General features: G+C 43.4%; 1 protein-coding gene across 2 annotated transcripts in view; it reads left to right on the forward strand.

Moving 5' to 3' along the window:
* LOC113907915 (dynein heavy chain 9, axonemal) overlaps positions 1 to 21820 on the forward strand; it is a 231140-nt gene that overhangs the window by 26550 nt on the left and 182770 nt on the right. For both annotated transcript variants that reach the window (XM_035724711.1, XM_035724712.1), the window contains exons 9-11: positions 12703 to 12868; positions 14716 to 14818; positions 15376 to 15615. In XM_035724711.1, the coding sequence (XP_035580604.1) occupies positions 12703 to 12868; positions 14716 to 14818; positions 15376 to 15615 (509 nt within the window). The remainder of the gene's footprint in view (positions 1 to 12702; positions 12869 to 14715; positions 14819 to 15375; positions 15616 to 21820) is intronic.

A 21820-nucleotide genomic window follows, 5' to 3' on the forward strand; every position in this document is an offset into this window, starting at 1 on the left:
GAGGCTCGGGTAACAGTACGCGATCACCCAAGGTCACCATCAAGCAGCAGGGCCGGCGGGGTGCATCCAGTCTTCTGAGCACATGGGGGGTGCTTTTCACTGGGAGCTGATGTGCTGGGCTCCCGAGTGGGCTCAGATCCTCCAGGTGCAGCTTCAGAGTCAGAGGCTCCCTGAAAAAGGAGTTTTGCCCTTGCCAGAGTCACTTTCTCCTTGACCCTCACTACCTGTAGGGTCTCCTTGTGTATAGAAACACTTACCACATGAACCCTAGAAGCAGCTTCCTTTTCAAGAGGTGCCCAAGCCAAGCTCCTGGCGACAGGAGAGCAGTGGCAGGGCGGGGGGGGGGGGGGCACCCTGCTCTTACTCCTCACCCTGCAACTTGGCTGTGGTTCGCATGTGAGACCACAGTGCATGGCCACACCTGCATTGCAAAACCACGGACAGTCAGGAATTCCGGGCACCAGAATTTGCACACTGGGAAATTAGAAGCCATAGCTTAGTACATGGAAAGTGAGCCTGGCACTTTGCCTGCCCGACATCCAGGCCAGCAGACTTGCAAAACAGGTTTCACTTCAACTTCCTCTTGCTCAGCTTGGACCAGTGTCACTTACCCCATCCTTCCACGGCCCCTCCCAGCAAGAACCCCGGAGTCATCCAGCTTAGTATTGGCACCGTTCCGCATCCCCAACTCCCACAGAGAGTAGAGCTTGCTTCCTTCCATCCTCCTGACTATCCTGCCAGTTCTTCCAGGGTCGGGATCCCAGCCAGCTCTGGGTGCTGCTGGGGGCCCCACTCTCTGCCCCCTGCCTCTCAGAGCAGTCAGGCACCCAGAGCCCCTCAGCAACAGAGACACTCTCCACCTCTCCATCAAGTGAGCCTCTGGGCTGCATCCCCTGTCATGCTCCTAAATGTTCCACACTGTCTGTCTCAATCCAGCAAGCTTCTGTAGTTCGCACATGAATATTAACAAGTAAGACAACTCGAAATGCTGGAGACTCATGTCAGGACTTCACTTGTTTGTCAGTGACGTGAGCATCTTCTGTTTGAATAACCAAAGAATATGCCATTTTTAAAAAAGATTTTATTATTTGAGAGAAAGAGAGAGAGCACAAGCAGGGGAACGGGCAGAAGGAGAGGGAGAAGCAGACTCCCCGCCGAGCAGGGAGTCCGATGTGGGGGCTTGATCCCAGGACCCAGGGATCATGACCTGAGCTGAAGGCAGATGAAGAATATGCCATTTTTTTGCTCTTCATAAGGTATGAGGCACTTAACATGTTTTGTCCACCATTATCTGAAGTCTATGTGAGCAACAAAGTCTATCCCAATTTCTGTAGCGTAAATACTCCCACCGTGACCCATTTCCAGCTGCCGACCAGCACCCGGAGGTGGTAAGCAGACTTCACATGCCTGGCTGGCTCACGTCAGAACACTGTTTGGTCTGCCCACCAGAGTTTCTTGTTCACGGGAAGAGAGGCCTCTGTGCTCGTTTGTAAGCCTAGAGTCCAGTGACCGGTCAGATGATCAACCCTCCCCATTCACTGCAATTCTCACGCTGCTTATAACTGTGCTAATAACAACAACTGGCGTGTATCAAACGCTCACCAAGTATGTGTCAGGCACCAACCTGAGACTGGAATTTTACACATTTTTAAATCCTTTAATCCCATCCGGCCCCATGAAGTAAGTCCTTGTACCATCCCCATGTTATAGATAAGAACATCAAGGCACAGAGAAGTTAAATAAGCTACCCTAGACCACACAGTAAGTGGCGGAGCCTGGGTTTGAACCCAGACAGTCCGACTTTAAAGCCTGCGCTCTTAACCCTGAGGTTAATACTGCCTCCCTGGCAAGAAAATACTTTGAAAATGGCAATAAATGTTTGCTATTAGTGCTATTATCATTGGTGGGACCATTCAAGGATTCTGGAGGAGTTGTTTTCTGGAATCCTATTATAAGGATTCTTAATGTAAAAAAATACTTTAAGTGGAGAATAAAAACTTATAATCAACGAAAAGGAGATGAGCTGCCTGCACTGCCCAGACCTCTCTCTCTTATTCTGGGCCCCTAACCTGGAGGATTTTCCTCTCCTCTCCTGTTGGAACACAGAGAATTATCCAGAAGCGTCAGACTGCTGTCAGATAGACCCAGGATAATGCTGGCTCCTCGCTGCAGCTGGACACAACATTTCTGCATCCTGTGAACTCCCCAGTGGCCTCTTGGTCCCATCCACTCTCCACACTAGGGATGGATGAAGCAGGGATCTCTAACCTCACCCATCCAGAAGCAACTAGGAACTGGGGAGTCAGCCAGAGCCCCAGGGGAGCCACCCTAAATGCCAGAGTCCACGCAGCAGAGCTCATACCCTTGACTCTGAAAAAAATGCTGAATTCCCTTACTGGGAACCCCCTGCTGCTTTCTTTGGTCACAATCCAAACAACTTTGTTTCTTTGGCTTCTTAGCCTAAAACATTTTGGAGGCAACAAAATGGCAAGAGAAAGGGTGCCCACAACCCTTAGAAAAGGGGGGAGCCAGAAAGCTGATATCCAAGAGGAAATAGAAAATTTCAAAAAGGAGATGCAAGAACTCCAAGGGTAGCTGCTGTGACCTGGACAAGAGGCAGATTCCCCCACCCACCTCCTGACCCCAACCCTCTTTGCCTCTTTTTGCAGCAGAGTATTTTCATTGCTGGTCGTACTTAAGACCCTGTGTAATTACAGAAAGATAGAATGTGTTTTGTGAAGCATTCTGCTTCAAAGGGCAGGTAGTACACCCAGACAGATGTGCAAAATGTGCATTTCTAACTGGTCTGTAGTGGCAAATGGTGGGAAGTAGCCTAATTATCCATGTGACAGAATGCTAAGCATTATTACAAAGAATGAGGACATTCTGTATGAACAGAGTTGGAACTATGTCCACAGCTTTGTTGCATGAGAAAAGCAAGACACAGAGTGTATGGTATGCTCCAAAATGTGTCGTGTTTAAAAAGAGAAAGGTAAAGAACACGGGGCTCCTGGGTGGCTCAGTCAGTTGAGAGTCCGACTCTTGATCTTGGCTCTGGTCTTGATTTCATGGTCTTGAGTTCGAGCCCCGCCTTGGGCTCTGCACTGAGGCTGGAGCCTACTTTAAAAAAGAAAAAGAACAAACAGGGTTGATGGAGGAAGGTGGGTGTGGGATGGGCTAGATGGGTGGTGGGTATTAAGGAAGGCACTTGTTGTGATGATCTCTGGAGGTTGTGTGTAAGTGATGAATCACTGAATTCCACTCCTGAAACCATCATTGCACTATGCTGACTAATTAGAACTTAAATAAAAATTTGAAGAAAAAAACAAAAAAGAGATAAATAAAAATATTTTGTTGGTTATATTCATTACACACACACACACATACACACACACACTCATATATCTATGCTTATATATACTCAGAATATCTCCAGAAGGACGTACAATAAACTGGTAATATCAGGTGCCCCTGGCAGGGGGAGCTAGATGCTAAGAGGGAGCTGGAGAATTCCTTAAACTTTTTTTTAAAGTTTTTTAAAATTATGAAATTTTAAAAATTATGAAATATTTCAAGCATGCAGAAAAGTCCAAAAAATAATATAGCAGGTGCCCATGTACCCACCACCGAGATTTCACAGATGTTAACATTTTGTCATTTTGCAGTGAATCTTAGCTTTGCAAATAACAGCCAGCACACCACGCCCATCCTCCTTCCTGCCCTCTGTGACTGAGTACTAAAACTGATGTGTATCATTCCAAACTTAAACCTTTTTTTAAGTTTTTAAATTCCATTTAACACATGGTGTGATATTAGTTTCAGGTGTACAATAGAGTGATTCACCACTTCCGTACACCACTTGGGTGCTCATCACAAGTACGTGCCTTAATCCCCAACACCTAGCTCACCCATCCCCCCTCCTACCACCTCTCTAGTGACCATCCGTTTGTTTTCTGTAGTTAAGAGTCTGTTTCTTGATTTCTTTCTCTTTCTTCCCCCCCCCCCTTTGCTTGTTTGTTTGGTTTCTTAAATTCCACATATGAATGAAATCATATGGTCTTTGTCTTTCTCTGACTTATTTCACTTAGCATTATGCCCTCCAGCTCCATCCATGTCTTTGCAAATGGCAAGATTTCATTCTTTTTTATGGCCGAGTAATATTCCATTGTATATACACCACATCTTTATCCATTCATCAGTTGCTGGACACTTGGGCTGTTTCCATAGTTTGGCTATTGTAGATAATGCTGCTAAAAACATTGGGGTGCATGTATCCTTTGAATCAGTATTTTTGTATCCTTTGGGTAAATACCTAGTAATGCAATTGCTGAATCTCGAGTAGTTCTATTTTTGAGGAACCTCCATGTTCTTTTCCACAGTGGTTGCACCAGTTTGCATTCCCACCAACAGTGCATGAGGATTCTTTTTTTCCACATCCTTGCCAACACCTGTTGTTTCTTGTGTTGTTGATTTTAGCCATGCTGACAGGTGTGAAGTGATAGCTCATTGTGGTTTTGATTTGTATTTCCCTGATGATCAGTGATGCTGAGCAAAATGGATGAAAGACCCAAATGCGAGACCTGAAACCATAAGAATCTTAGAGGAGAATACAGATAGTAACCTCTTTGATATCAGCCAAAGCAACTTCTTTCTAGATATGTCTCCTAAGGCAAGGAAAACAAAAGCAAAAACAAACTACTGGGACTACATCAAAATAAAAAGCCTCTGCACAGAGAAGGAAATAATCAACAAAATAAAAGGCAACCTATGGGATGAGAGAAGATATTTGCAAATAATATATCTGATAAAGGGATAGTATCCAAAATATATAAAGAACTTATACAATTCAACACCCAAAAAACAAATAATCCAATTAAAGAGTAAGCAGAAGATATGACTAGATATTTTTCCAAAGACATCCAGATGGCAAACAGACAGATGAAAAGATGCAAATTTACACTTGTACATATATGTACCCATAAAAATGCATAATGTTGTTGTGTCATAGTTACATTTTAAATATATATCACACTGTAACTTCCATTAGCAACTTTTTAAACCATTGTCTATTTTGATACATGTAGATCTATCTCATTGGTTTTCACTGCTGTACAGGATTCCAATGTGTGAATAAATCACAACCTATTTATCCATTTTCCGACTAAAGGTAGCAGAATTTTTTTTTACATTTTCCCTTTTTTAAAAAAAGCATCATTGAGTTATAATTGACATACAACACATGGCACATATTAAATTACACAATTTGATAAGTTTTGAAATATTTACACACCCATGATACCATCACTACAGTTGAAATATCCGTCACCTCTGAAAGTGCCTTCCCCCCCTTACCCTTCCACCCTGCCCATACCTCAGCAACCGCTGATCTATTTCTGTCACAATAGGTCAGTTTGCATTTTCTAGAATTGTCTATAATGGAATTACAATATGCACTCCTTTTTGTCTGGCTTTTTTCACTCAGCATGATTTTGAGATTTGCCCATGTTGTTGAGCAGATCAACAGTTCATTCTTTTTGTTCTCAAATAGCAAGATAAAATATGTAAAAGACTCAGAATGAGTCCTAACGTGCAATAAGTGCTTAGTAAATGGAAGCTATTATTATAATAATATCAAATCCGGGTGCCTGGGTAGCTTAGTCGTTAAGTGTCTGCCTTCGGCTCAGGTCATGATCCCAGGGTCCTGGGATCAAGCCCTGCATTGGGCTCCCTGCTCCACGGGAGGCCTGCTTCTCCCTCTCCCACTCACCCTGCTTGTGTTCCCTCTCTCACTGTGTCTCTCTCTGTCAAATAAATAAAATCTTTAAAAACAATAATAATATCAAATCCTTCTTGAATTTAAGGATCTATAAATACTATGTAATAATTTTGAAGCCCTACTGCCAAAACAAAAGGAACCCAAGCAAAAAAGGTGGTTTGGGGGGTTTAACTTCAACTATACTAAAGGACATAAAGGACATGCTTTATGTGATGTTTATACTGTGCCAAACCTTGGGCTAAGGGTCTTACCCCTTTGGTTCATTTAACCCTCCCTATCCAATGAGACAGTGTCAGTAATGCCTTTGCCTGCATGCAGCAGAAAATCTGACAGTAATGACATAAACAGATTTTTTTTCATGCAACAAGAAATCTTGAGGTAGGCAGTTGCTAATGCTAAATCAGTGGCTCAATGATACCAATGTTATAATACCTATTCTCTTAGCTGCTCCCTCGGGGTGGCAAAATGGCTGCAGCTCCAGCCATATCACATCTGCATTCCAAATGGAAAAAAGAAAAAGATGAAGGGGAGAGTTAGTGCCCATATCAGGAAATAACAGCTCTCCAGGATCCCCAGTGATTTGGAACATGGCCACCCCAGCTGGAAAATGACTAAAGAGAAGGAACTTGGAGATGGTATCCATCACAGATCTGATAGTCTCCGTTTTTGTGAGATGAGAAAAATGAGGCTTACAGGTGTTAAGTGACTTCCCTGAAAGTCACACAATGAGTTAATAGCCAAGCTGTCTTATTTCATCAAGCTATAGCCGCTTTCTGCTTTAATAAGACTGTAAGTCATGCTTCTCGCTTTCCATAATAGAATGCCAACTTTGCTCCCATTCATCTGATATCTAGAGCACATGGATATCTTTCCCTTTGATAGTAAATAAAATAGGCCCTTCAGGTAGTCATCAAAACGTCAGATTTCTATTGACTTCTCTCCAACAGCTGCCCAAAGCGCTGACTTAGAATGCTGACACCTCACGCTGTGGGAGGCAGGGACCCACGCACATCCCCATTCCCTCAGCTCCTGCAACCCCCGCAAACCCATTGCATTGCTTTCATTCCCTTTCCTGTGTTACAATGTAATGATCCACCCTTGGGCTTTGTTGAGGGTTAGGATGATAAAAGATCATTTTAAATTACTTTTATATCTCCTGTTGAAGATCATGCCCATTCTGTAACCTAATATTCCTTTTGTAAGTATCCTTAATACGTGCCCTTTAGAATTTAGCTCCTGGGAAATTTTTGTTCATACAAAGTGAGAGGCGGATTTGTTCCGGTAATCCAGGATGACGTGGTTGCTGTAATTAAACACAGATTTAGTTCTGAGATTTCAGGTTGGCAGTTCATAAAGGACAGCGTGCAATACATTTTTATTTGGTTACAATAAGGGTGTCATCCTAGATGATGGGTCCAAATACGTTTCTTTTCCTGTATTATGTTGGAATCCCTGTTTAGTCTCTTAATTGGTCTGTTTTATGTCTCTTCAAATACTTGAAGCCTCTTCTTCTTCTTTTAGAAAATATAAGTAATTTTTAAAACTAAAGGAATTTGCAGTGACCCATAGACAGGATGGTCTAGAAAGAGAAAAAGGAGAAGCAAAGAAATGGACCGAGTCATCGATGGGCTTATATTTGCAGCATAACGAGAGGAGGCTAAAGATGATGCTCTTCACAATTTGGAATTCTCTTATCATCCAACTGTGATTTAAATTATTAGTTGAGCAAATATTTGAGGGCTTAACTGCACTAATTAGATAGGAATTCAGGCATTGAATCTTCATGTAATATGACTCTCCATAACCTAGTCAGTAGAAGTTTGAGGTTGGGCAGGACCAGAAAAGATCTGATCAGACTCTCGACCTCACAGGAGCCTCATCACACTTCTGTCATTACAGGTAGTCAGCTCTTGTCCACCTGCCTTGCTGTCTTTCAAAAAGGAGATGACACAAAATGAATCATGAAAGATATGTCACCTCATGGGTAGGACACTCTGCTCAGGATGAGCAAAGGTAGTTTCAGAGTATAAAAAAAATGGAATACAACATACGTTTCAGACAACAGAGAAACCATCCCATAAATTTTGGTACCTCCAAATTATGGAACACAGTGCAGCAATTAAAATCATGTTTTAGGAGAATATGTTATATAATGTTGACAATACGTGGATTGCGTGTGTGTGTGCGCGCGCACGTGCGCGCACACAGCAGAATATGTGGTATAATTCTGATTTTGTAGAGGAAAAATTGAACAGAGTGAATAGACTGGGATAAAATGCACCAAAATATTGAAACTCATGGCTCCTGAGAGGTGATCAAATCCCAGATAATTGTCACTTTCATCATTATGATTTTCTGTTTTTTAATCTTTACATCATGAATATGTATTCTTTTTACAATCATGCAGAGCATGTTACATTTGGAAAGAATAAACTGCAAAGCCCTTCCAATAATAATGGAAATGTCTTAACACATGAAAAAATTAGATGATGTGGAAAGAAAAGAGTTTCAAGAAAAGGAAAATCGGTACGAAGTCAGACATCATTAACTGCTGATGATCTCTGTCAAAAATGTGGTCAGGCAGTGAGTTCACCAAACTGGGGCATTGTCAAAGGAAGAAGCCATGTCTTGAGAGTATTCAAATGGTTCATGGTACCGACTACGCCAGGTGACCCGGGTTAGAGTCCTGACTTGGCCACTTAGCAGCTATGGGACCTGGGATAGAGCCCCTGATTTTCTCTAAGCCTCAGTTTTCTTGTTTGTTCAAAGATTCTTAATATGTGGTAGGGCTGCTCTGAGGAGTCAGTGATAACATGCCTGCCAGGGACCCCATAGAGAGCCGCGTCTTTAGTGATGCATCACAGGTGAATGGACACCCAGCTCTGAGTTCAGAGCCTGGAGGAATCTATGGGGCAGGAATGGCCGGGGCAGCCCTAGACAGGGACTGGGGTGTGAGGGCTTCCAAGGGCTCTCTCCCTGAGTAATGTATGAAAGAGGCACTAGAATCAGTATCTACAGACCTGGACCCCAATTCCGGCAAGGCATGCAACCTGCCTTAGCCCTTGTTTCCTGTTTTGTTTTGTTTTTTGCTTAGTCTTTTTTTTTTTAATTTTATTTTATTACCTTATGTTAGTCACCATACATTATATCGTTAGTTTTTGATGTAGTGTTCCACGTTTCATTGGTTTTGTATAACACCCAATGCTCCATGCAGTACGTGCCCTCCTTAATACCCATCACCAGGCTAACCCATCCCCCCACCCCCTCCCCTCTAGAACCCTCACTTGGTTTTTCAGAGTCCATCATCTCTCATGGTTCGTCTCCCCCTCCGATTCCCCCCCCTTCATTTTTCCCTTCCTTCTCCTAATGTCCTCAATGCTGTTCCTTATGTTCCACAAATAAGTGAAACCATATGATAATTGACTTTCTCTGCTTATTTCATTAGCATCATCTCCTCCAGTCCCATCCATGTGGATGTAAAAGTTGGGTATTCATCCTTTCTGACGGCTGAGTCATATTTTATTGTAGATATGGACCACATCTTCTTTATCCATTCATCTGTTGAAGGGCCTCTCGGCTCTTTCCATAGTTTGGCTATTGCGGACATTGCTGCTATGAACATTGGGGTGCATAGGGCCCTTCTTTTCACTACATCTGTGTCTTTGGGGTAAATACCCAGGGGTGCAATTGCTGGGTCATAGGGTAGCTCTATTTTTAATTTTTTGAGGCATCTCCACACTGTTTTCCAAAGTGGCTGTCCCAACTTGCATCCCCACTAACAGTGTAAGAGGGTTCCCCTTTCTCCACAACCTCTCCAACATTTGTTGCTTCTTGCCTTGTCAATTTTTGCCATTCTAACTGGTGTAATGTGGTATCTCCATGTGGTTTTGATTTGAATTTCCCTGATGGCTAATGATGATGAACATTTTTTCATGTGTCTGTTAGCCATTGGTATCTCTTCTTTGGTGAAGTGTCTGTTCATGTCTTCTGCTCTGTTTTCTTAGTTACAAAATGGTGATGATGTATCTTTCTTTGCCATTCATGGGGTTTGTCGTAAAATTCATTCATTTCTTAAATGTCTTTTGAACACTCTACTGTGTGCTAGATAATGTTCTAGGTGCTGGGGTTAGGACAGTGAGAAGGAGAATGATTCCTGTTCTTGCAGAGTTTATAGTGTGGAGGAGGTAATATAATGCATAAGATAAATATGTAGAATATAGAGCATTTTAAGTGAAATTTTAAGAACAATGAAGTAGGCACAGGGGGTTGGGGGTGAGGGGTTAACTTTGGCCCTTGTGCAGAGTAGAGCTCACTGAGAAACGGCATTTGAGCAGATAAATGCCTGATGGAAATGAGAGCACAAGCTGGGCTGGCCTTTGGGAGAAAGGATTGCAGGCAGGGGCATCAGCCAGAGCAAAGGCCCTGTGGCAGCGAGAATAGCAGAGCAGGATGGCTGGAGCAGAGAGAGTGGACAGGGGAGCATCAGAGAGAAAAACAGAGACACAAGGTTTGTGGATGTACCCAGACTGGCTTTTGCCCCAGGCAAGATGGGATGCCCCGGGTGAGTTTTAAGCAGGAGACTGGCATGATCTGATTCACATCTTGCAAGGGGACTCCTGTCTGCTGTTTTGAGCGGGAGGCCATTTGGGAGAATGTCGTAGCTAGCAGGTGAGAGCTGATGGGCAAAGGGTGGTCATCGTGGAGACAGTGAAATGAGGACAGATGGGAACCCACTTTGAAACTGAAATCGCTCCTCGAATGCACGATGGTGTTGAAATATTGCAGAAGGGACCATGTGAATAAAAGCAGAGGGCAGCTAACGTAGGACATGGCTACCAGCTGAACGGGAGGTTGGTCCATGTGGAGAAGCTGGGTAAGATGCAGCAGATGGGGGTGCCCGGGTGGCTCAGTCAGTTAAGCGTCCAGCCCTTGATCTCAGGGTTGTGAGATCAAGCCCTGCATCAGGCTCTGTGCTCAGTGGGGCGTCTGCTTGAGATTCTGTCTCTCCTTCTCTATCTCTCCCCCCAACCCCAACTTGTGCTTGCTCGCTCGCTCACGCTCTCTAAATCAATCAATCAGTCAGTCAATCAATCTTTAAAAAAAAAGATGGAGCAGATGAACTCCAGGCGCAGGTATGGGCTTGACTGTCAGGACTTGTTTACGACAAGGCAGAACCCAGAAGTATGCGGGGAGGATCACAGTTCTTTATACTTCTCGCGTGTTGAGCACCTTCACCACCAACCTGTTTGCTAACACTGAGATCCACCTCTGTTTCTCCAGTTCTGCATGGAAACAATCACTTAACCCCCATGCTATCCAAGATGTGACTTGGAGCAGAGCTTGGTCACGGAGGGATCAAAAATGTATATGCCTTTCCTGAGGGAGTCCTCCCTCCCTGGAGGATTCAACATCATCCTTTTGGGATGACCCAGTGCCTTCCAAGCCCACTTCTTGCTAACTGACATGCTTTTCTCCTCAACAACCCTTTAGAAGCATAAAGAGCTTAATCAACCCAAATTAGAGGGGTCTGCCTCATTCCAGGGGTTGTTTCGAATATCACTGCTCTGGGGAGAGGAGAAACAAGTCCTCCCAAGAGGAGAATTTCCTACTAGAAGGACTGTTCTCAAAAACATGTCCTTGGCAGCCCATTAATTATATTTCATCTTGACAGATCTCGTATATACTTGTTATATCTTTAGGGGGGAAAAAGGTGTTGGGTGATTAATTGGTTGATAGGCTATGTTAATTGGATGCTAATTAAATTTAAATCTAATTCATATTTGAAACACTTAATTTAACTCAGGACCAGAAAATTAGAATATTCAGGCTTCTTGAAGGAACTTGTCTTCCTATCTGTCACCTCCAAATGTCTATTGACACTTTCTCCTTGTTTACACACTTGTTTCTCAAGAGAAGGAATCAGATGGTTCTTAGAGCTTCCAGCTGTAATAAGAAGTGTCAGTTCTCGCAATACATATTTAATTGCTTTATTGAAAAAAACAAGTACATAGATCTCCACTCCATTACTTAAGGTTGTTCTCAACAAGTCCCATCAGGCTGGGCAGTGGTGGTGTGTGAAGGAATGATTCCAGAAGAGAGTCTGTAGCTAAGTCTCCAGAAAGGCACGGAGTTGCTCTGCAAGGAGCCTGATGATAACCTGAAGGCAGCGGAAGAGCCCTTCAAGGTGCTAGGAGCTTCTGGGAAATTCTCTGAGGGCTGTTGTTCTTATTCCCCCTCGGGGAAAACCCCAGGAGGTGAACTCTCTGAGACCTCTGCTGACAAACTATCCAGTAGCTCCTGTCTTATCCCCCAGGTGTGGAAGGGGCCCCCACCCACCCCGATGTGGGAGCCACAGCCTCCATGCTCCTGTACTGTTTGACCTAGAGGAAGCAGGTCTACCCAGGATCCAGTTATTTGTAGATTTCCTTGAGGGTAGAGTCCCAGGCCTTGAGACCATGAAGGTATCTTCTGTTTCTACTCTATAAGCCAAGAAAACTGGGGACCACAAGTATGATAGATGGAGCCTGGGCTCTGAAATTTAACTGCTCCAGATCTGTATCCTGGCTTCACCCTAAAAAAGTGCCTTTGTTCTTCTGAGCCTCAGTGTCCTCATCTGTAAAATGGGATGATAATACTAATCGTGCACTGATGTTGCACAGATTCAATGAGGTCATATGCATTTGTAAGGACCTGACACAGGGCATGTTGTAAGGTGTTGAATGCCTGGTTGATGCAGTCACCCTCACTACCAGCTGATTCCCAGCATCACCACTGGTCCTGTAGAATGTCCTGGATCTGGTAGTAACTGCTGCTGTTTGCAGGCAGGTGCACGCTGCACCATTGTTTGTCCTTGACACCTGTTCTTTCTCAGTGCTGGCATCTGAGGTTTGAACCTCCCTCCCTCACTAACTGGCTCATCTCCTCAGCTGTCCTGGAAAAGCCTCTAGAAAAGAAGGCTGGCAGAAATTATGGCCCCCCAGGCAACAAGAAGCTTATCTATTTCATCGATGACATGAACATGCCCGAGGTGGACGCCTACGGGACTGTGCAGCCCCACACCATCATCCGGCAGCATCTGGACTATGGCCACTGGTAAGCATGCATGCAAAGGGCCTGGGGCCCACAGGATGGGGCGGGGGGCGGGCTGAAGGCTGTTCCACTGGAGCCACAAACCACAGTTGAGTGCTGGTGCCAGATGAGAATCCCCTTGGCAAACCACATTCCTCACGGGATTCTGTTTCCTGGGGAGTTCTTCAGACAGGGGCTTTAATGCCTACGTGGGAAGTCTCATCTAAGGGGGGAAAAAAAAACTACTTTTTTCTTCAATATTCATCTCAAAAATTACCTTCTCCAAACCCCCAGAGCAGAATTACACTCTTGTCCCTCACTGTGGCCCCGTAGCACCGAGCGGGTACTGGAGTGAGAACAGCTCACACGCTATGGAGTGTGCAGACGTCTGCAGGCCTTAACAGCCGTTGTCTCTTTCAGAACAACTCACAGGGTCTGACATTGTCTCTTGAAACAGCATAATTGTTCCTGGCAAAAAGTCTGAACTTGTCAGAAAAAAAAAAAAATCCGTGATTGGAGACCACTTTGGCTCACCTTCCTGCCCCACATTGAATGAGTTGCTGAGAAAGTGGTCAGTGTGAAGAGGGAGCTCAGAGAGAATGATGGTTGTGATGGTGACCTGAGTTGCCTTTCAGTCATTCCTCACGTCTTTGTGGGATGCCTGCCATATACCGCCGTCTGCAGTGTGCGCACCAGCACCTGGACTGTTCTGGAACCCTTCAGCCCTGCACACAAGTGTTACGTCAGACTCATGGTCTGATGGACTTAGGTGGGCGGTAGAAGCTCTCTGGAAATCCTGCCCTGTTGCCTTGACATTTTGCATTTCCACTCTCAGCAATGGCTATTTCATACCTTCTGTCTGTCGGCAAGCTTCCCACCCCACCTCCGCTGGTGACCACGGGCGCCATCTTTGTTTCTTGCTTCCACATCTGTACAACTTACTTGCTTCCCCCTGCGTCCCTTTCTCCCTGGTCCTGACACACCTTCCCTGAAGCTGAACCATCACCAGCTTCTTGCTTCTGCTCTCTCCCACCTCCTGCGTTAACTGCCCCTCAAGTCCTGAATAGTTCCTTCTCTTCAATATTGAGACTCACCTAGATTTCCTCTATTGTGTTCAGAAACATCATTTTCTAATTATTGGCCTGTTCTCTCTCCCTACAAAGCCAAATTTCTCTGCTCTGTTTCCACTTTGCCACCTTCCCCATCACTGCTCACCCCACTACCTGGTTTCTGTTTCTTCTACTTTACTGAACCATTGTTCTTGCTCACCCCCAACTCTATCTTTATTAAGATCTAACAGACCCAGTGGGTTGGGTCACTGTCTTTCTTCTTCTCTCTACAGCACTGGACACGGTTGACTGCTCTCTCCTTTTGGAAATACTGGTTTCCTTTGCCTTCTGGGGTGCCATACACCCTGGATCTCTACCCTACCCCTTAGTCCATCTTTATGGTTTCTTTCTCCTACACTACTCCCATAGATGTTGGACCCCTCAGGATTTGGTCCTAAGCTCTTGTTCTTTTTCAATCTCTACCAATGGAACTGGACTTTTTTTTTAATAAAGATTTTATTTATTTGTTTAACTGACAGAGAGAGAACTAGAGAAAGAACACAAGCAGGGGGAGTGGGAGAGGGAGAAGCAGGCTTCCCACTGAGCAGGGAACCGGATGCGGGGCTCGATCCCAGGACTTTGGGATCATGACCTGAGCCGAAGGCAGACGTTTAACTGACTGAGCCACCTAGGCGCTCCTCTGGACTCTTCTTTTAACCACCCACACACATGAATGATAGGACACATCCCACCTCACCTTGACAAGGCACTTACCTGTCTGGACCCTCACCCATCTGTCACTGTGGTTTCTGCCTGTTCCAGGTATGATCAGAGCAAGCTGTCCCTGAAGGAGATCAAGAATGTCCAGTATGTTTCCTGTATGAACCCCACTGCAGGCAGCTTTACCATCAACCCACGGCTTCAGGTATGGGAGGAGCTCAGGTCCTGAATCCTGAATAAATTCTGTCTTACCAGGATGGCTATCACTCAGTGACAAGTAATCATTGGCCCTCCCCCTGTCCAGCCTCTGAAAGTGACAAACCATACAGGATGCTGATTTGCATGTCTAGGGGGACAAAGATACTCCTAGACCCAGAGCCATGAAGCTTTTCGAGCTGGAAGGGGTCATGGAGTCCATCTGATTTCACTCCTTCTTCAGAGTAGGGAAACTTCAGAGAGGTGAAATGACTCTCCTAAGGTCATGTGGATCTTCAGTATCAAATACTTGTTGGGACTCACATGCTCTGAGTTCAAGTTCTGTTCTCTTCCTACTACCTGCTGACATCTTCAACTAAAGGCCCAAAGCCTGTTACTCCTCCAGACATTTAGATTCAACCCAAGTTTAGGTTCAGTGTGAAAAATGTGACCAGATTATAGAATCCAAAGCCCTTCTAAGAATTCCTCATTATTTTACCCAAATCCCCAGAAGGCGATTTTGACTCTAACTCATGCTCTAACTCACATGCCTGTTCCCCTGGGCAGCGTCATTTCAGCGTGTTCGTCGTCTCCTTCCCGGGAGCAGACGCCCTGGCCTCCATCTACGGCACCATCTTGACTCAGCACCTAACGTTCAGACACTTCCCAGTGGCCCTGCAGAAATCCAGCCCCCAGCTCATTAATCTGGCCCTGACCTTCCACCAGAAAATTGCCACCACGTTCCTACCCACAGCGATCAAATTCCACTATGTTTTCAACCTCAGAGACTTTGCCAACATTTTCCAGGTGAGTCCATCTATTCAGAGATGCCCCAGAAGGCTTAGTGATGATCTGGTCCCTTCCACTCTTGGTAAAACAGTAGTTAATGCCAAACTCTTAGGCAAAGGCACAGTTCATATGGAGTCATGAGCATAATGAACAGGTAAACAGGGTGCCATGGGATCCGCGAGGAAGGACGTCAACCAGATAGAGTTCTGTTTGCCAATGACAAACACGTCATTTCCCAGGATGCGTTTCTGAGTTGATTCCTTTGGGTTGGAGAAGGCTCGGCATCTTGAAGAAAATGTTATATAATGATTCCAGCATGCCTTGGAAGGAATGCAGAGAAAACTATTTTGCAGGCCCTGGTGATATACCCATTGTTCTTGGGATCAAAAAGAATGTCCCCTGAGTCATGCAGGATAGATCTGCTTCCTAAAGAAAGCCATGTCGTAATATTCTTGAGATACCATCTGCCAGCCCCTGGGAAGCCTCTGTTTTAAAATTCCAGGTTCCTTTCCACCCACAGCCATTTGAGATGTTTCCACCTGCTCCTCTGAATGGTGATAGCCTGTCTCTGCCTGTTGCTCTCCGTTTCTTGACCCTTCGTGGCCACAACGTCCAGAGGGCAATGTGGCAAAGCCCAGCCCCCTCTTCCTCTTGGTCAGACACACCATCCTCACAGGGTGGAGTCCACACCTTTCCCCTCCTGGACAGGAATGGGCAGAAACGGCTTTTCAGAGACTCCTCCCCCAGAGGGCCCTGGGCAAGGATAGAGGGAAGGATGCCTTTTATAACAAGCAGAGGCCACACCTGTTGGGGGATGTCAGTCGGCATGATCAGGGAGTGAGGCAGACCTGCCACCATGAGCACGTGTATTTGGATTTCATTACCCAGGGCACACTGCCTGTGCGGGTAGAATTCCGGGGAACCTCAGACTAGCAAAGGTCCAGACCGTAAGGACACAGGGCCTGCAGGGTCCAGCCAAGACTTTTGGTTGTAAAGAGCGGAAATCCCCCAAATATTAGTTCAGAGACCTAACAACTGTGTTCCGGAATGGCTGAACTTAATGGTGGAGACACTGAGCCCCACGTGAGGGCGGGTCTTTGAGAACACACCTGAGCTGGCTCAGGACAGCCCTCCTGGGTCATGCACCTTCTAAACATTAACTCTGCTAAAAATGAGGAGAAACAGAGACCCCCCAGGGTTTCTGTAGATTTTCCTGAGAGCACACAGCCAGCCGGTGAAGGAACTGGGGCAAGAATCCGGGTCTTTGGGTTCCTGGCCAGGCCCTCCATCCACCACACCATTCTGTCCTTCTCATATGTGCTTCTGACACAGCAGAAGCACATATGAGGCAGCAAGAAAGACTCCACCTCTACCAGAAGCATCCAGCTCCTGCCCGGACAGACGCCTTGTCACCCGCACATCCTGAAATGTATACTCATGACAGCCCTTTGGGTTGCACAGTATTATCCCAATTTAAGAGAGGCTTGGGGAAGTTACCAGCTAGGTGACAGCATGAATGGTCATGAAGGCCCATGTCTTTGTCTAACTCAGGCAGGCTGAGTGGCAATCTCCTGGGCTCTCTGTAGCCAGTCAGCTGTCAGCCACCTGCCACAAGGGTGGGTGGGGAAAATGCATCCTTCCCTGGAGCGCCTGCCTCCCTGCAACCACACAGCCCCCTCCCCTCCTCCTCCAGAGGGCAGTTTCAGGCTCAGAGCTTGACCACAGCTTCCCCTGCCTGCCTCCCCGCCTCCCTGTCTGAAGCATGAGTGGGTGGTTAAATGTCTGCCGGAAGACAGGCGTTGCCTAAACACGCTGCTTTCCTCCATCCAGCTTGACCCAAGGCTCAGTAATTCAGGCCTTCTCTGCACTCCCCTCACTGTCCTGATCAGGACATGATCTGATAGAGCTCTGAGTAGCAAAAATCATTAACCGCTCCCATCTCAATATGACTCGTAACTAAAGTACAGAGTCTGTGCTTAGTGTGCTCACATCGACTCAGCCCTTAACTGCCAGGCATCCTGAGCATTTGGCTTTCCCGGGGTTATAAGCTCCAAGTGATCGTGCACCTCCCTGTGAAAGTCCAAGAAGTTGGGGTTCCTGGTCGGTGCTTCTTCCTGCTGTCTGCCTCTGGTTCCTGCTTGATACCTAGGAGAGCCGAGGAGGAGGGAGGCGGAGAGATGGGTGTGGGCGGGGCCAAAGGGACCTAATGGAATTTCTTTCTTTTGCAAAAATAAACTTTTATCAGAGTATAACATACATGTAGGAAAGCACATGAGTCATAAGCTCACAGCTTGGTTAATTATCACAAAGTCATCACACCTACGTAAGCACGAGAAGGATTTTAGATCTTCAGATCAAGAAACAGAACAGTCCCACAATCCTAAAGCTCTTCCTTTTTTCTCCCTTCCATTTGGTTTTTCTTTCCCTCCCAGAGGTAAATACTGTCTGGACTTCTAACACCCTAAGCTCTTTTGGCCTATTTTTGGACGTTACCAAAATAGAATCCTATGACAAATATTATTTTGTAGCTTCGTTTAATATTATGTTTATACATACATATACAGTCATGTTATTGGTAAAAAAAATACTAGTGATAGTAATTTCTTTCTTTCCAGTCCTTTAATCTTATAATTTCTTTTTCTTATCTTACTGTGCTGGCTACAACTGATGTTGAAGAGAAGTTGTATGCGTGGCCTCTTGATGCATTCTTAATTTTAGAGGGAAGGGCTTGTAATAGTTGACCATTAAGTGTGTTGCTTACTATAGGTTTCGGGGGATGCTTTTTGACAGATTAAGAAAATTTCCTCCTGTCTATGGTCTCCTAAGAGTTTTAACCAGGAATGTACGTTGAAACTTAACAAATGATTTTTCTGTTGCTCTTGAAATAATCATATCGATTTTTTCTCATTGTTTCTAGAAATGTGATAAATTACATTGATTAGTTTTGAGTCTTAGATCACCCTTGCATTCCTCTAATCAACCCAACTTAATTGCTACATGTTGAGCCTTTTATATTTTGCTGGGTTCCATTTGCTATTTTTTAATATTCTTTTTGCAACTCTATTAATAAGATGGCCCTGTAATTTTCCTTTCCTCATAAAATGCACTGGGAGGTGGTCCCTCTTTTTCTACTCTCTGGAAGCTTTTGTAAAACATTGTAGTGAGCCTTCCTAAATGTCAGAAGAATTTACTGCTGAAACAATCTGGAGTTTTTTGTAGAAAATCTTAAGTTATGAGTTCAATTTCTTTGTACACATTAGCCAATTCAGATTTTCTGTTTCTTCATGTGTCAGTTGTGGTACGATATCAATGCTCTCAATTTCTAATTTTAGATACCTGTTGTATCTGAGATTATGTCTTCTTTCTTATACTGGATATTGAGTATTTGTGTCTTTTCTGATTTTCTCTTTTTCTCTTTTATCAGCCTTACTAAGGAGTTATCAATTGTGCTAATCTTTTCAAAGAAACTGAAAAATATACTAATATTATAGGCTTTTTTTTTTGCTTTATTTGCTGTCTCTATTTGATAACTGCTTTTATATTAATAATTGCTCTTTTCTTTATAATCACTTTCTTCACACTTTTAGGTTTGAGGCTCTCCTTTTTCTAACTTCCATGACAATGGCTACTTGTGTCATCAATCATCAGCCTTTCGGCTCTTCTAAAACATTCATTTTAAGGCTATGAATTTATCACTATGCCATACCCTGTATCATGCAAACTTTTATATGTTGTATTTTTATTATCATTCACTTCATAGTATTTCTTAATTTCCCCTATGGTTTCTCCTTTAACCCATGGGATATTTGGAAGTATTGCTTTATTTTCTAAAATTGAGAGATTTTCTAGCTATCCTTCTCTTACTGATGCTCAGCTTAAGTCCACGGTTGTCAGAAAATATACTCAATTATTTTATTCCTTTGAAATTTGTTGAGATCTGCTTTATGTCCCAAGATTTGACCAATGTGCACTTCTTAAATAGTGCATTCTTCAGGTGCTGAGTGTAGCTGAATCAATATGCCAATTAGGTCAAGCTTGTAAATCATGTCATTGAAATATTTTATATCCTTACTGATTTTTTTGACGACTTGTTCTGTCAGTTCTGTCAGTTTCTTAAAAAGGTGCAATTGTGCAGTTGTGGACATGTCCATTTCTCTTTTTGTTTATGTCATATTTGCGTTATGTATTTTGAAACTAGGTTATTAGGTGCACACACATTTAGAATTAGTATATCTTCCTAGTGGACTGACCGTTTTCTTATTATTAAATACACTGCTTTATTTCTAAAAATGGCTCTTGCCTTAAAGTCAATTTTGTAGAGTAGTGTGGCTATTCCACATTATTTTAGTCAGTATCTTCATGCTATATTGTTTCCAATTCCTTCATGCTATATTGTTTTCCAATTTCTTATTTCAGCCTCTTTTTTCTTATGTTTAAGGTATATCTCCTATAGGCAACATCTAGTTGGATATTTTAAAACTAGTCTAATAATCATAGTCTTTTAATTAAAATATTTAGTTCATTTTTACTTGATGTTTTATATAATATATATTAGGATTAAATCTACTTTATACTGTTTGTTTTCAGTATGTTCTAACTATTCTATGTTTCCTTTCCTCTCATTTTTTGTATTCTTTTTTTTAAAGATTTTATTTATTTATTTGGCAGAGACAGAGTGAGAGACGAAACACAAGCAGGGGGAGCAGGAGAGGGAGAAGCAGGCTTCCCGCTGAGCAGGGAGCCCGATGTGGAGCTCAATCCCAGGACCCTGGGATCATGACCTGAGCTGAAGGCAGATGCTTAACAACTGAGCCACCCAGGCGCCCCTCATTTTTTGTATTCTAATTACTTTTTATTCTTTTATTTTCTCCCTCTTTTAGCCTGCATCTGTTTACTGTTCATCTAATAGTTACCAAATGCATCATTTCATCTCTTTTTCTTTTATAAATTAGTACTTTATCAATTGCCATATAATGCAAAGGTCTTAGAACAATTTACATCCCTCCAATTTTAGTCTATTTTTTAATTAAATGTATACTGAAAATCCACAATACACTAATATTTTTGTCTTAGCATATTTTTTTTTTAAGATTTTATTTATTAGAGAGAGAGTGAGCAGGGGGGAGAGTGAGCAGGGGGAGGAGCAGAGGGAGAGGGAGAAGCAGGCTCCATGCTGAGCAGGGAGTCTGATATGGGCCTCGATCCCAGGACCCTGGGATTATGCCCTGAGCTGAAGGCAGACACTTAACTGCCTGAGCCACCCAGGCGCCCCAAGTCAACATTTATTTAGATTTACTTGCATATTACTCTTCCCATTGCTCATATTCCTGTTCTATTTCTGATTCTTCCATTTGGAATCATTTTCATTCTGCCTGAAGAACTCCTTTAGTATTTAGTGTGGTTTCTATCGGCTAGAAAATAATCTCTCAGTTTTTATTTAACTGAAAATGTATTTCTTACTTTTTAAAAGAATTTTGGGAGGGGTATTAGAATTCTAGGTTGGCAGCTATTTCAGCATTTTGAAGGTATCCTTCTACTGTCCTCTGGCTTCCATTGTTCCTGGGGATAAATTATCTCTCAATTCTTACTGTCCCTTTGATAGTACATGTGTTTTTTTTTACTTGCCAACTTTTAAGAATTTCTGTTTGTCTTTGATTTTCAAAAATGTCACTACTATGCCCAAGATGTCTAAGTGCTATTTTTTTTTATTTATTCTGCTTAGTGTTTATAGCACTTCTGAATCTGGTTTGATGTCTTATCTTTTCAGTTGTATTTTTTTTTCCAGTTTTAGAGAAGTCCCAGTCAGTATCTTTTCAAATGTTGCTTCTGCTTCTCTCTCTTCTTCTTCTAGTATTTTAATACATGTATATGAGAACTTTTCACTGTGTCTCATATGTCCCTTATGCTCTTTATTTTTTCTGTTTGTGATTCAATCTGAATATTTTGTGCTACTCTCTCTTTCTGTAAACTAATTCTATTTTTTTAAAACTAATTCTATTTTCAGCTCTGTCTATTCTGCTATTAACCCCGTTGATAAGTTCCTAATTTCAGTAACTGTAATTTAGGGTAGTTTGTAATTTGAGAATTTCCATTTGATTCATTTTTGAAGACTCTAATTCTTTGATGAAATTCTTTTTTTTTTAAATATTTTATTTATTTATTTGATAGAGAGAGACACAGCGAGAGCAGGAACACAAGCAGAGGGAGTGGGAGAGGGAGAAGC

The sequence above is a fragment of the Zalophus californianus genome, chromosome 16 (genome assembly GCF_009762305.2).
Source record: "Zalophus californianus isolate mZalCal1 chromosome 16, mZalCal1.pri.v2, whole genome shotgun sequence".
Classification (NCBI taxonomy): domain Eukaryota; kingdom Metazoa; phylum Chordata; class Mammalia; order Carnivora; family Otariidae; genus Zalophus; species Zalophus californianus.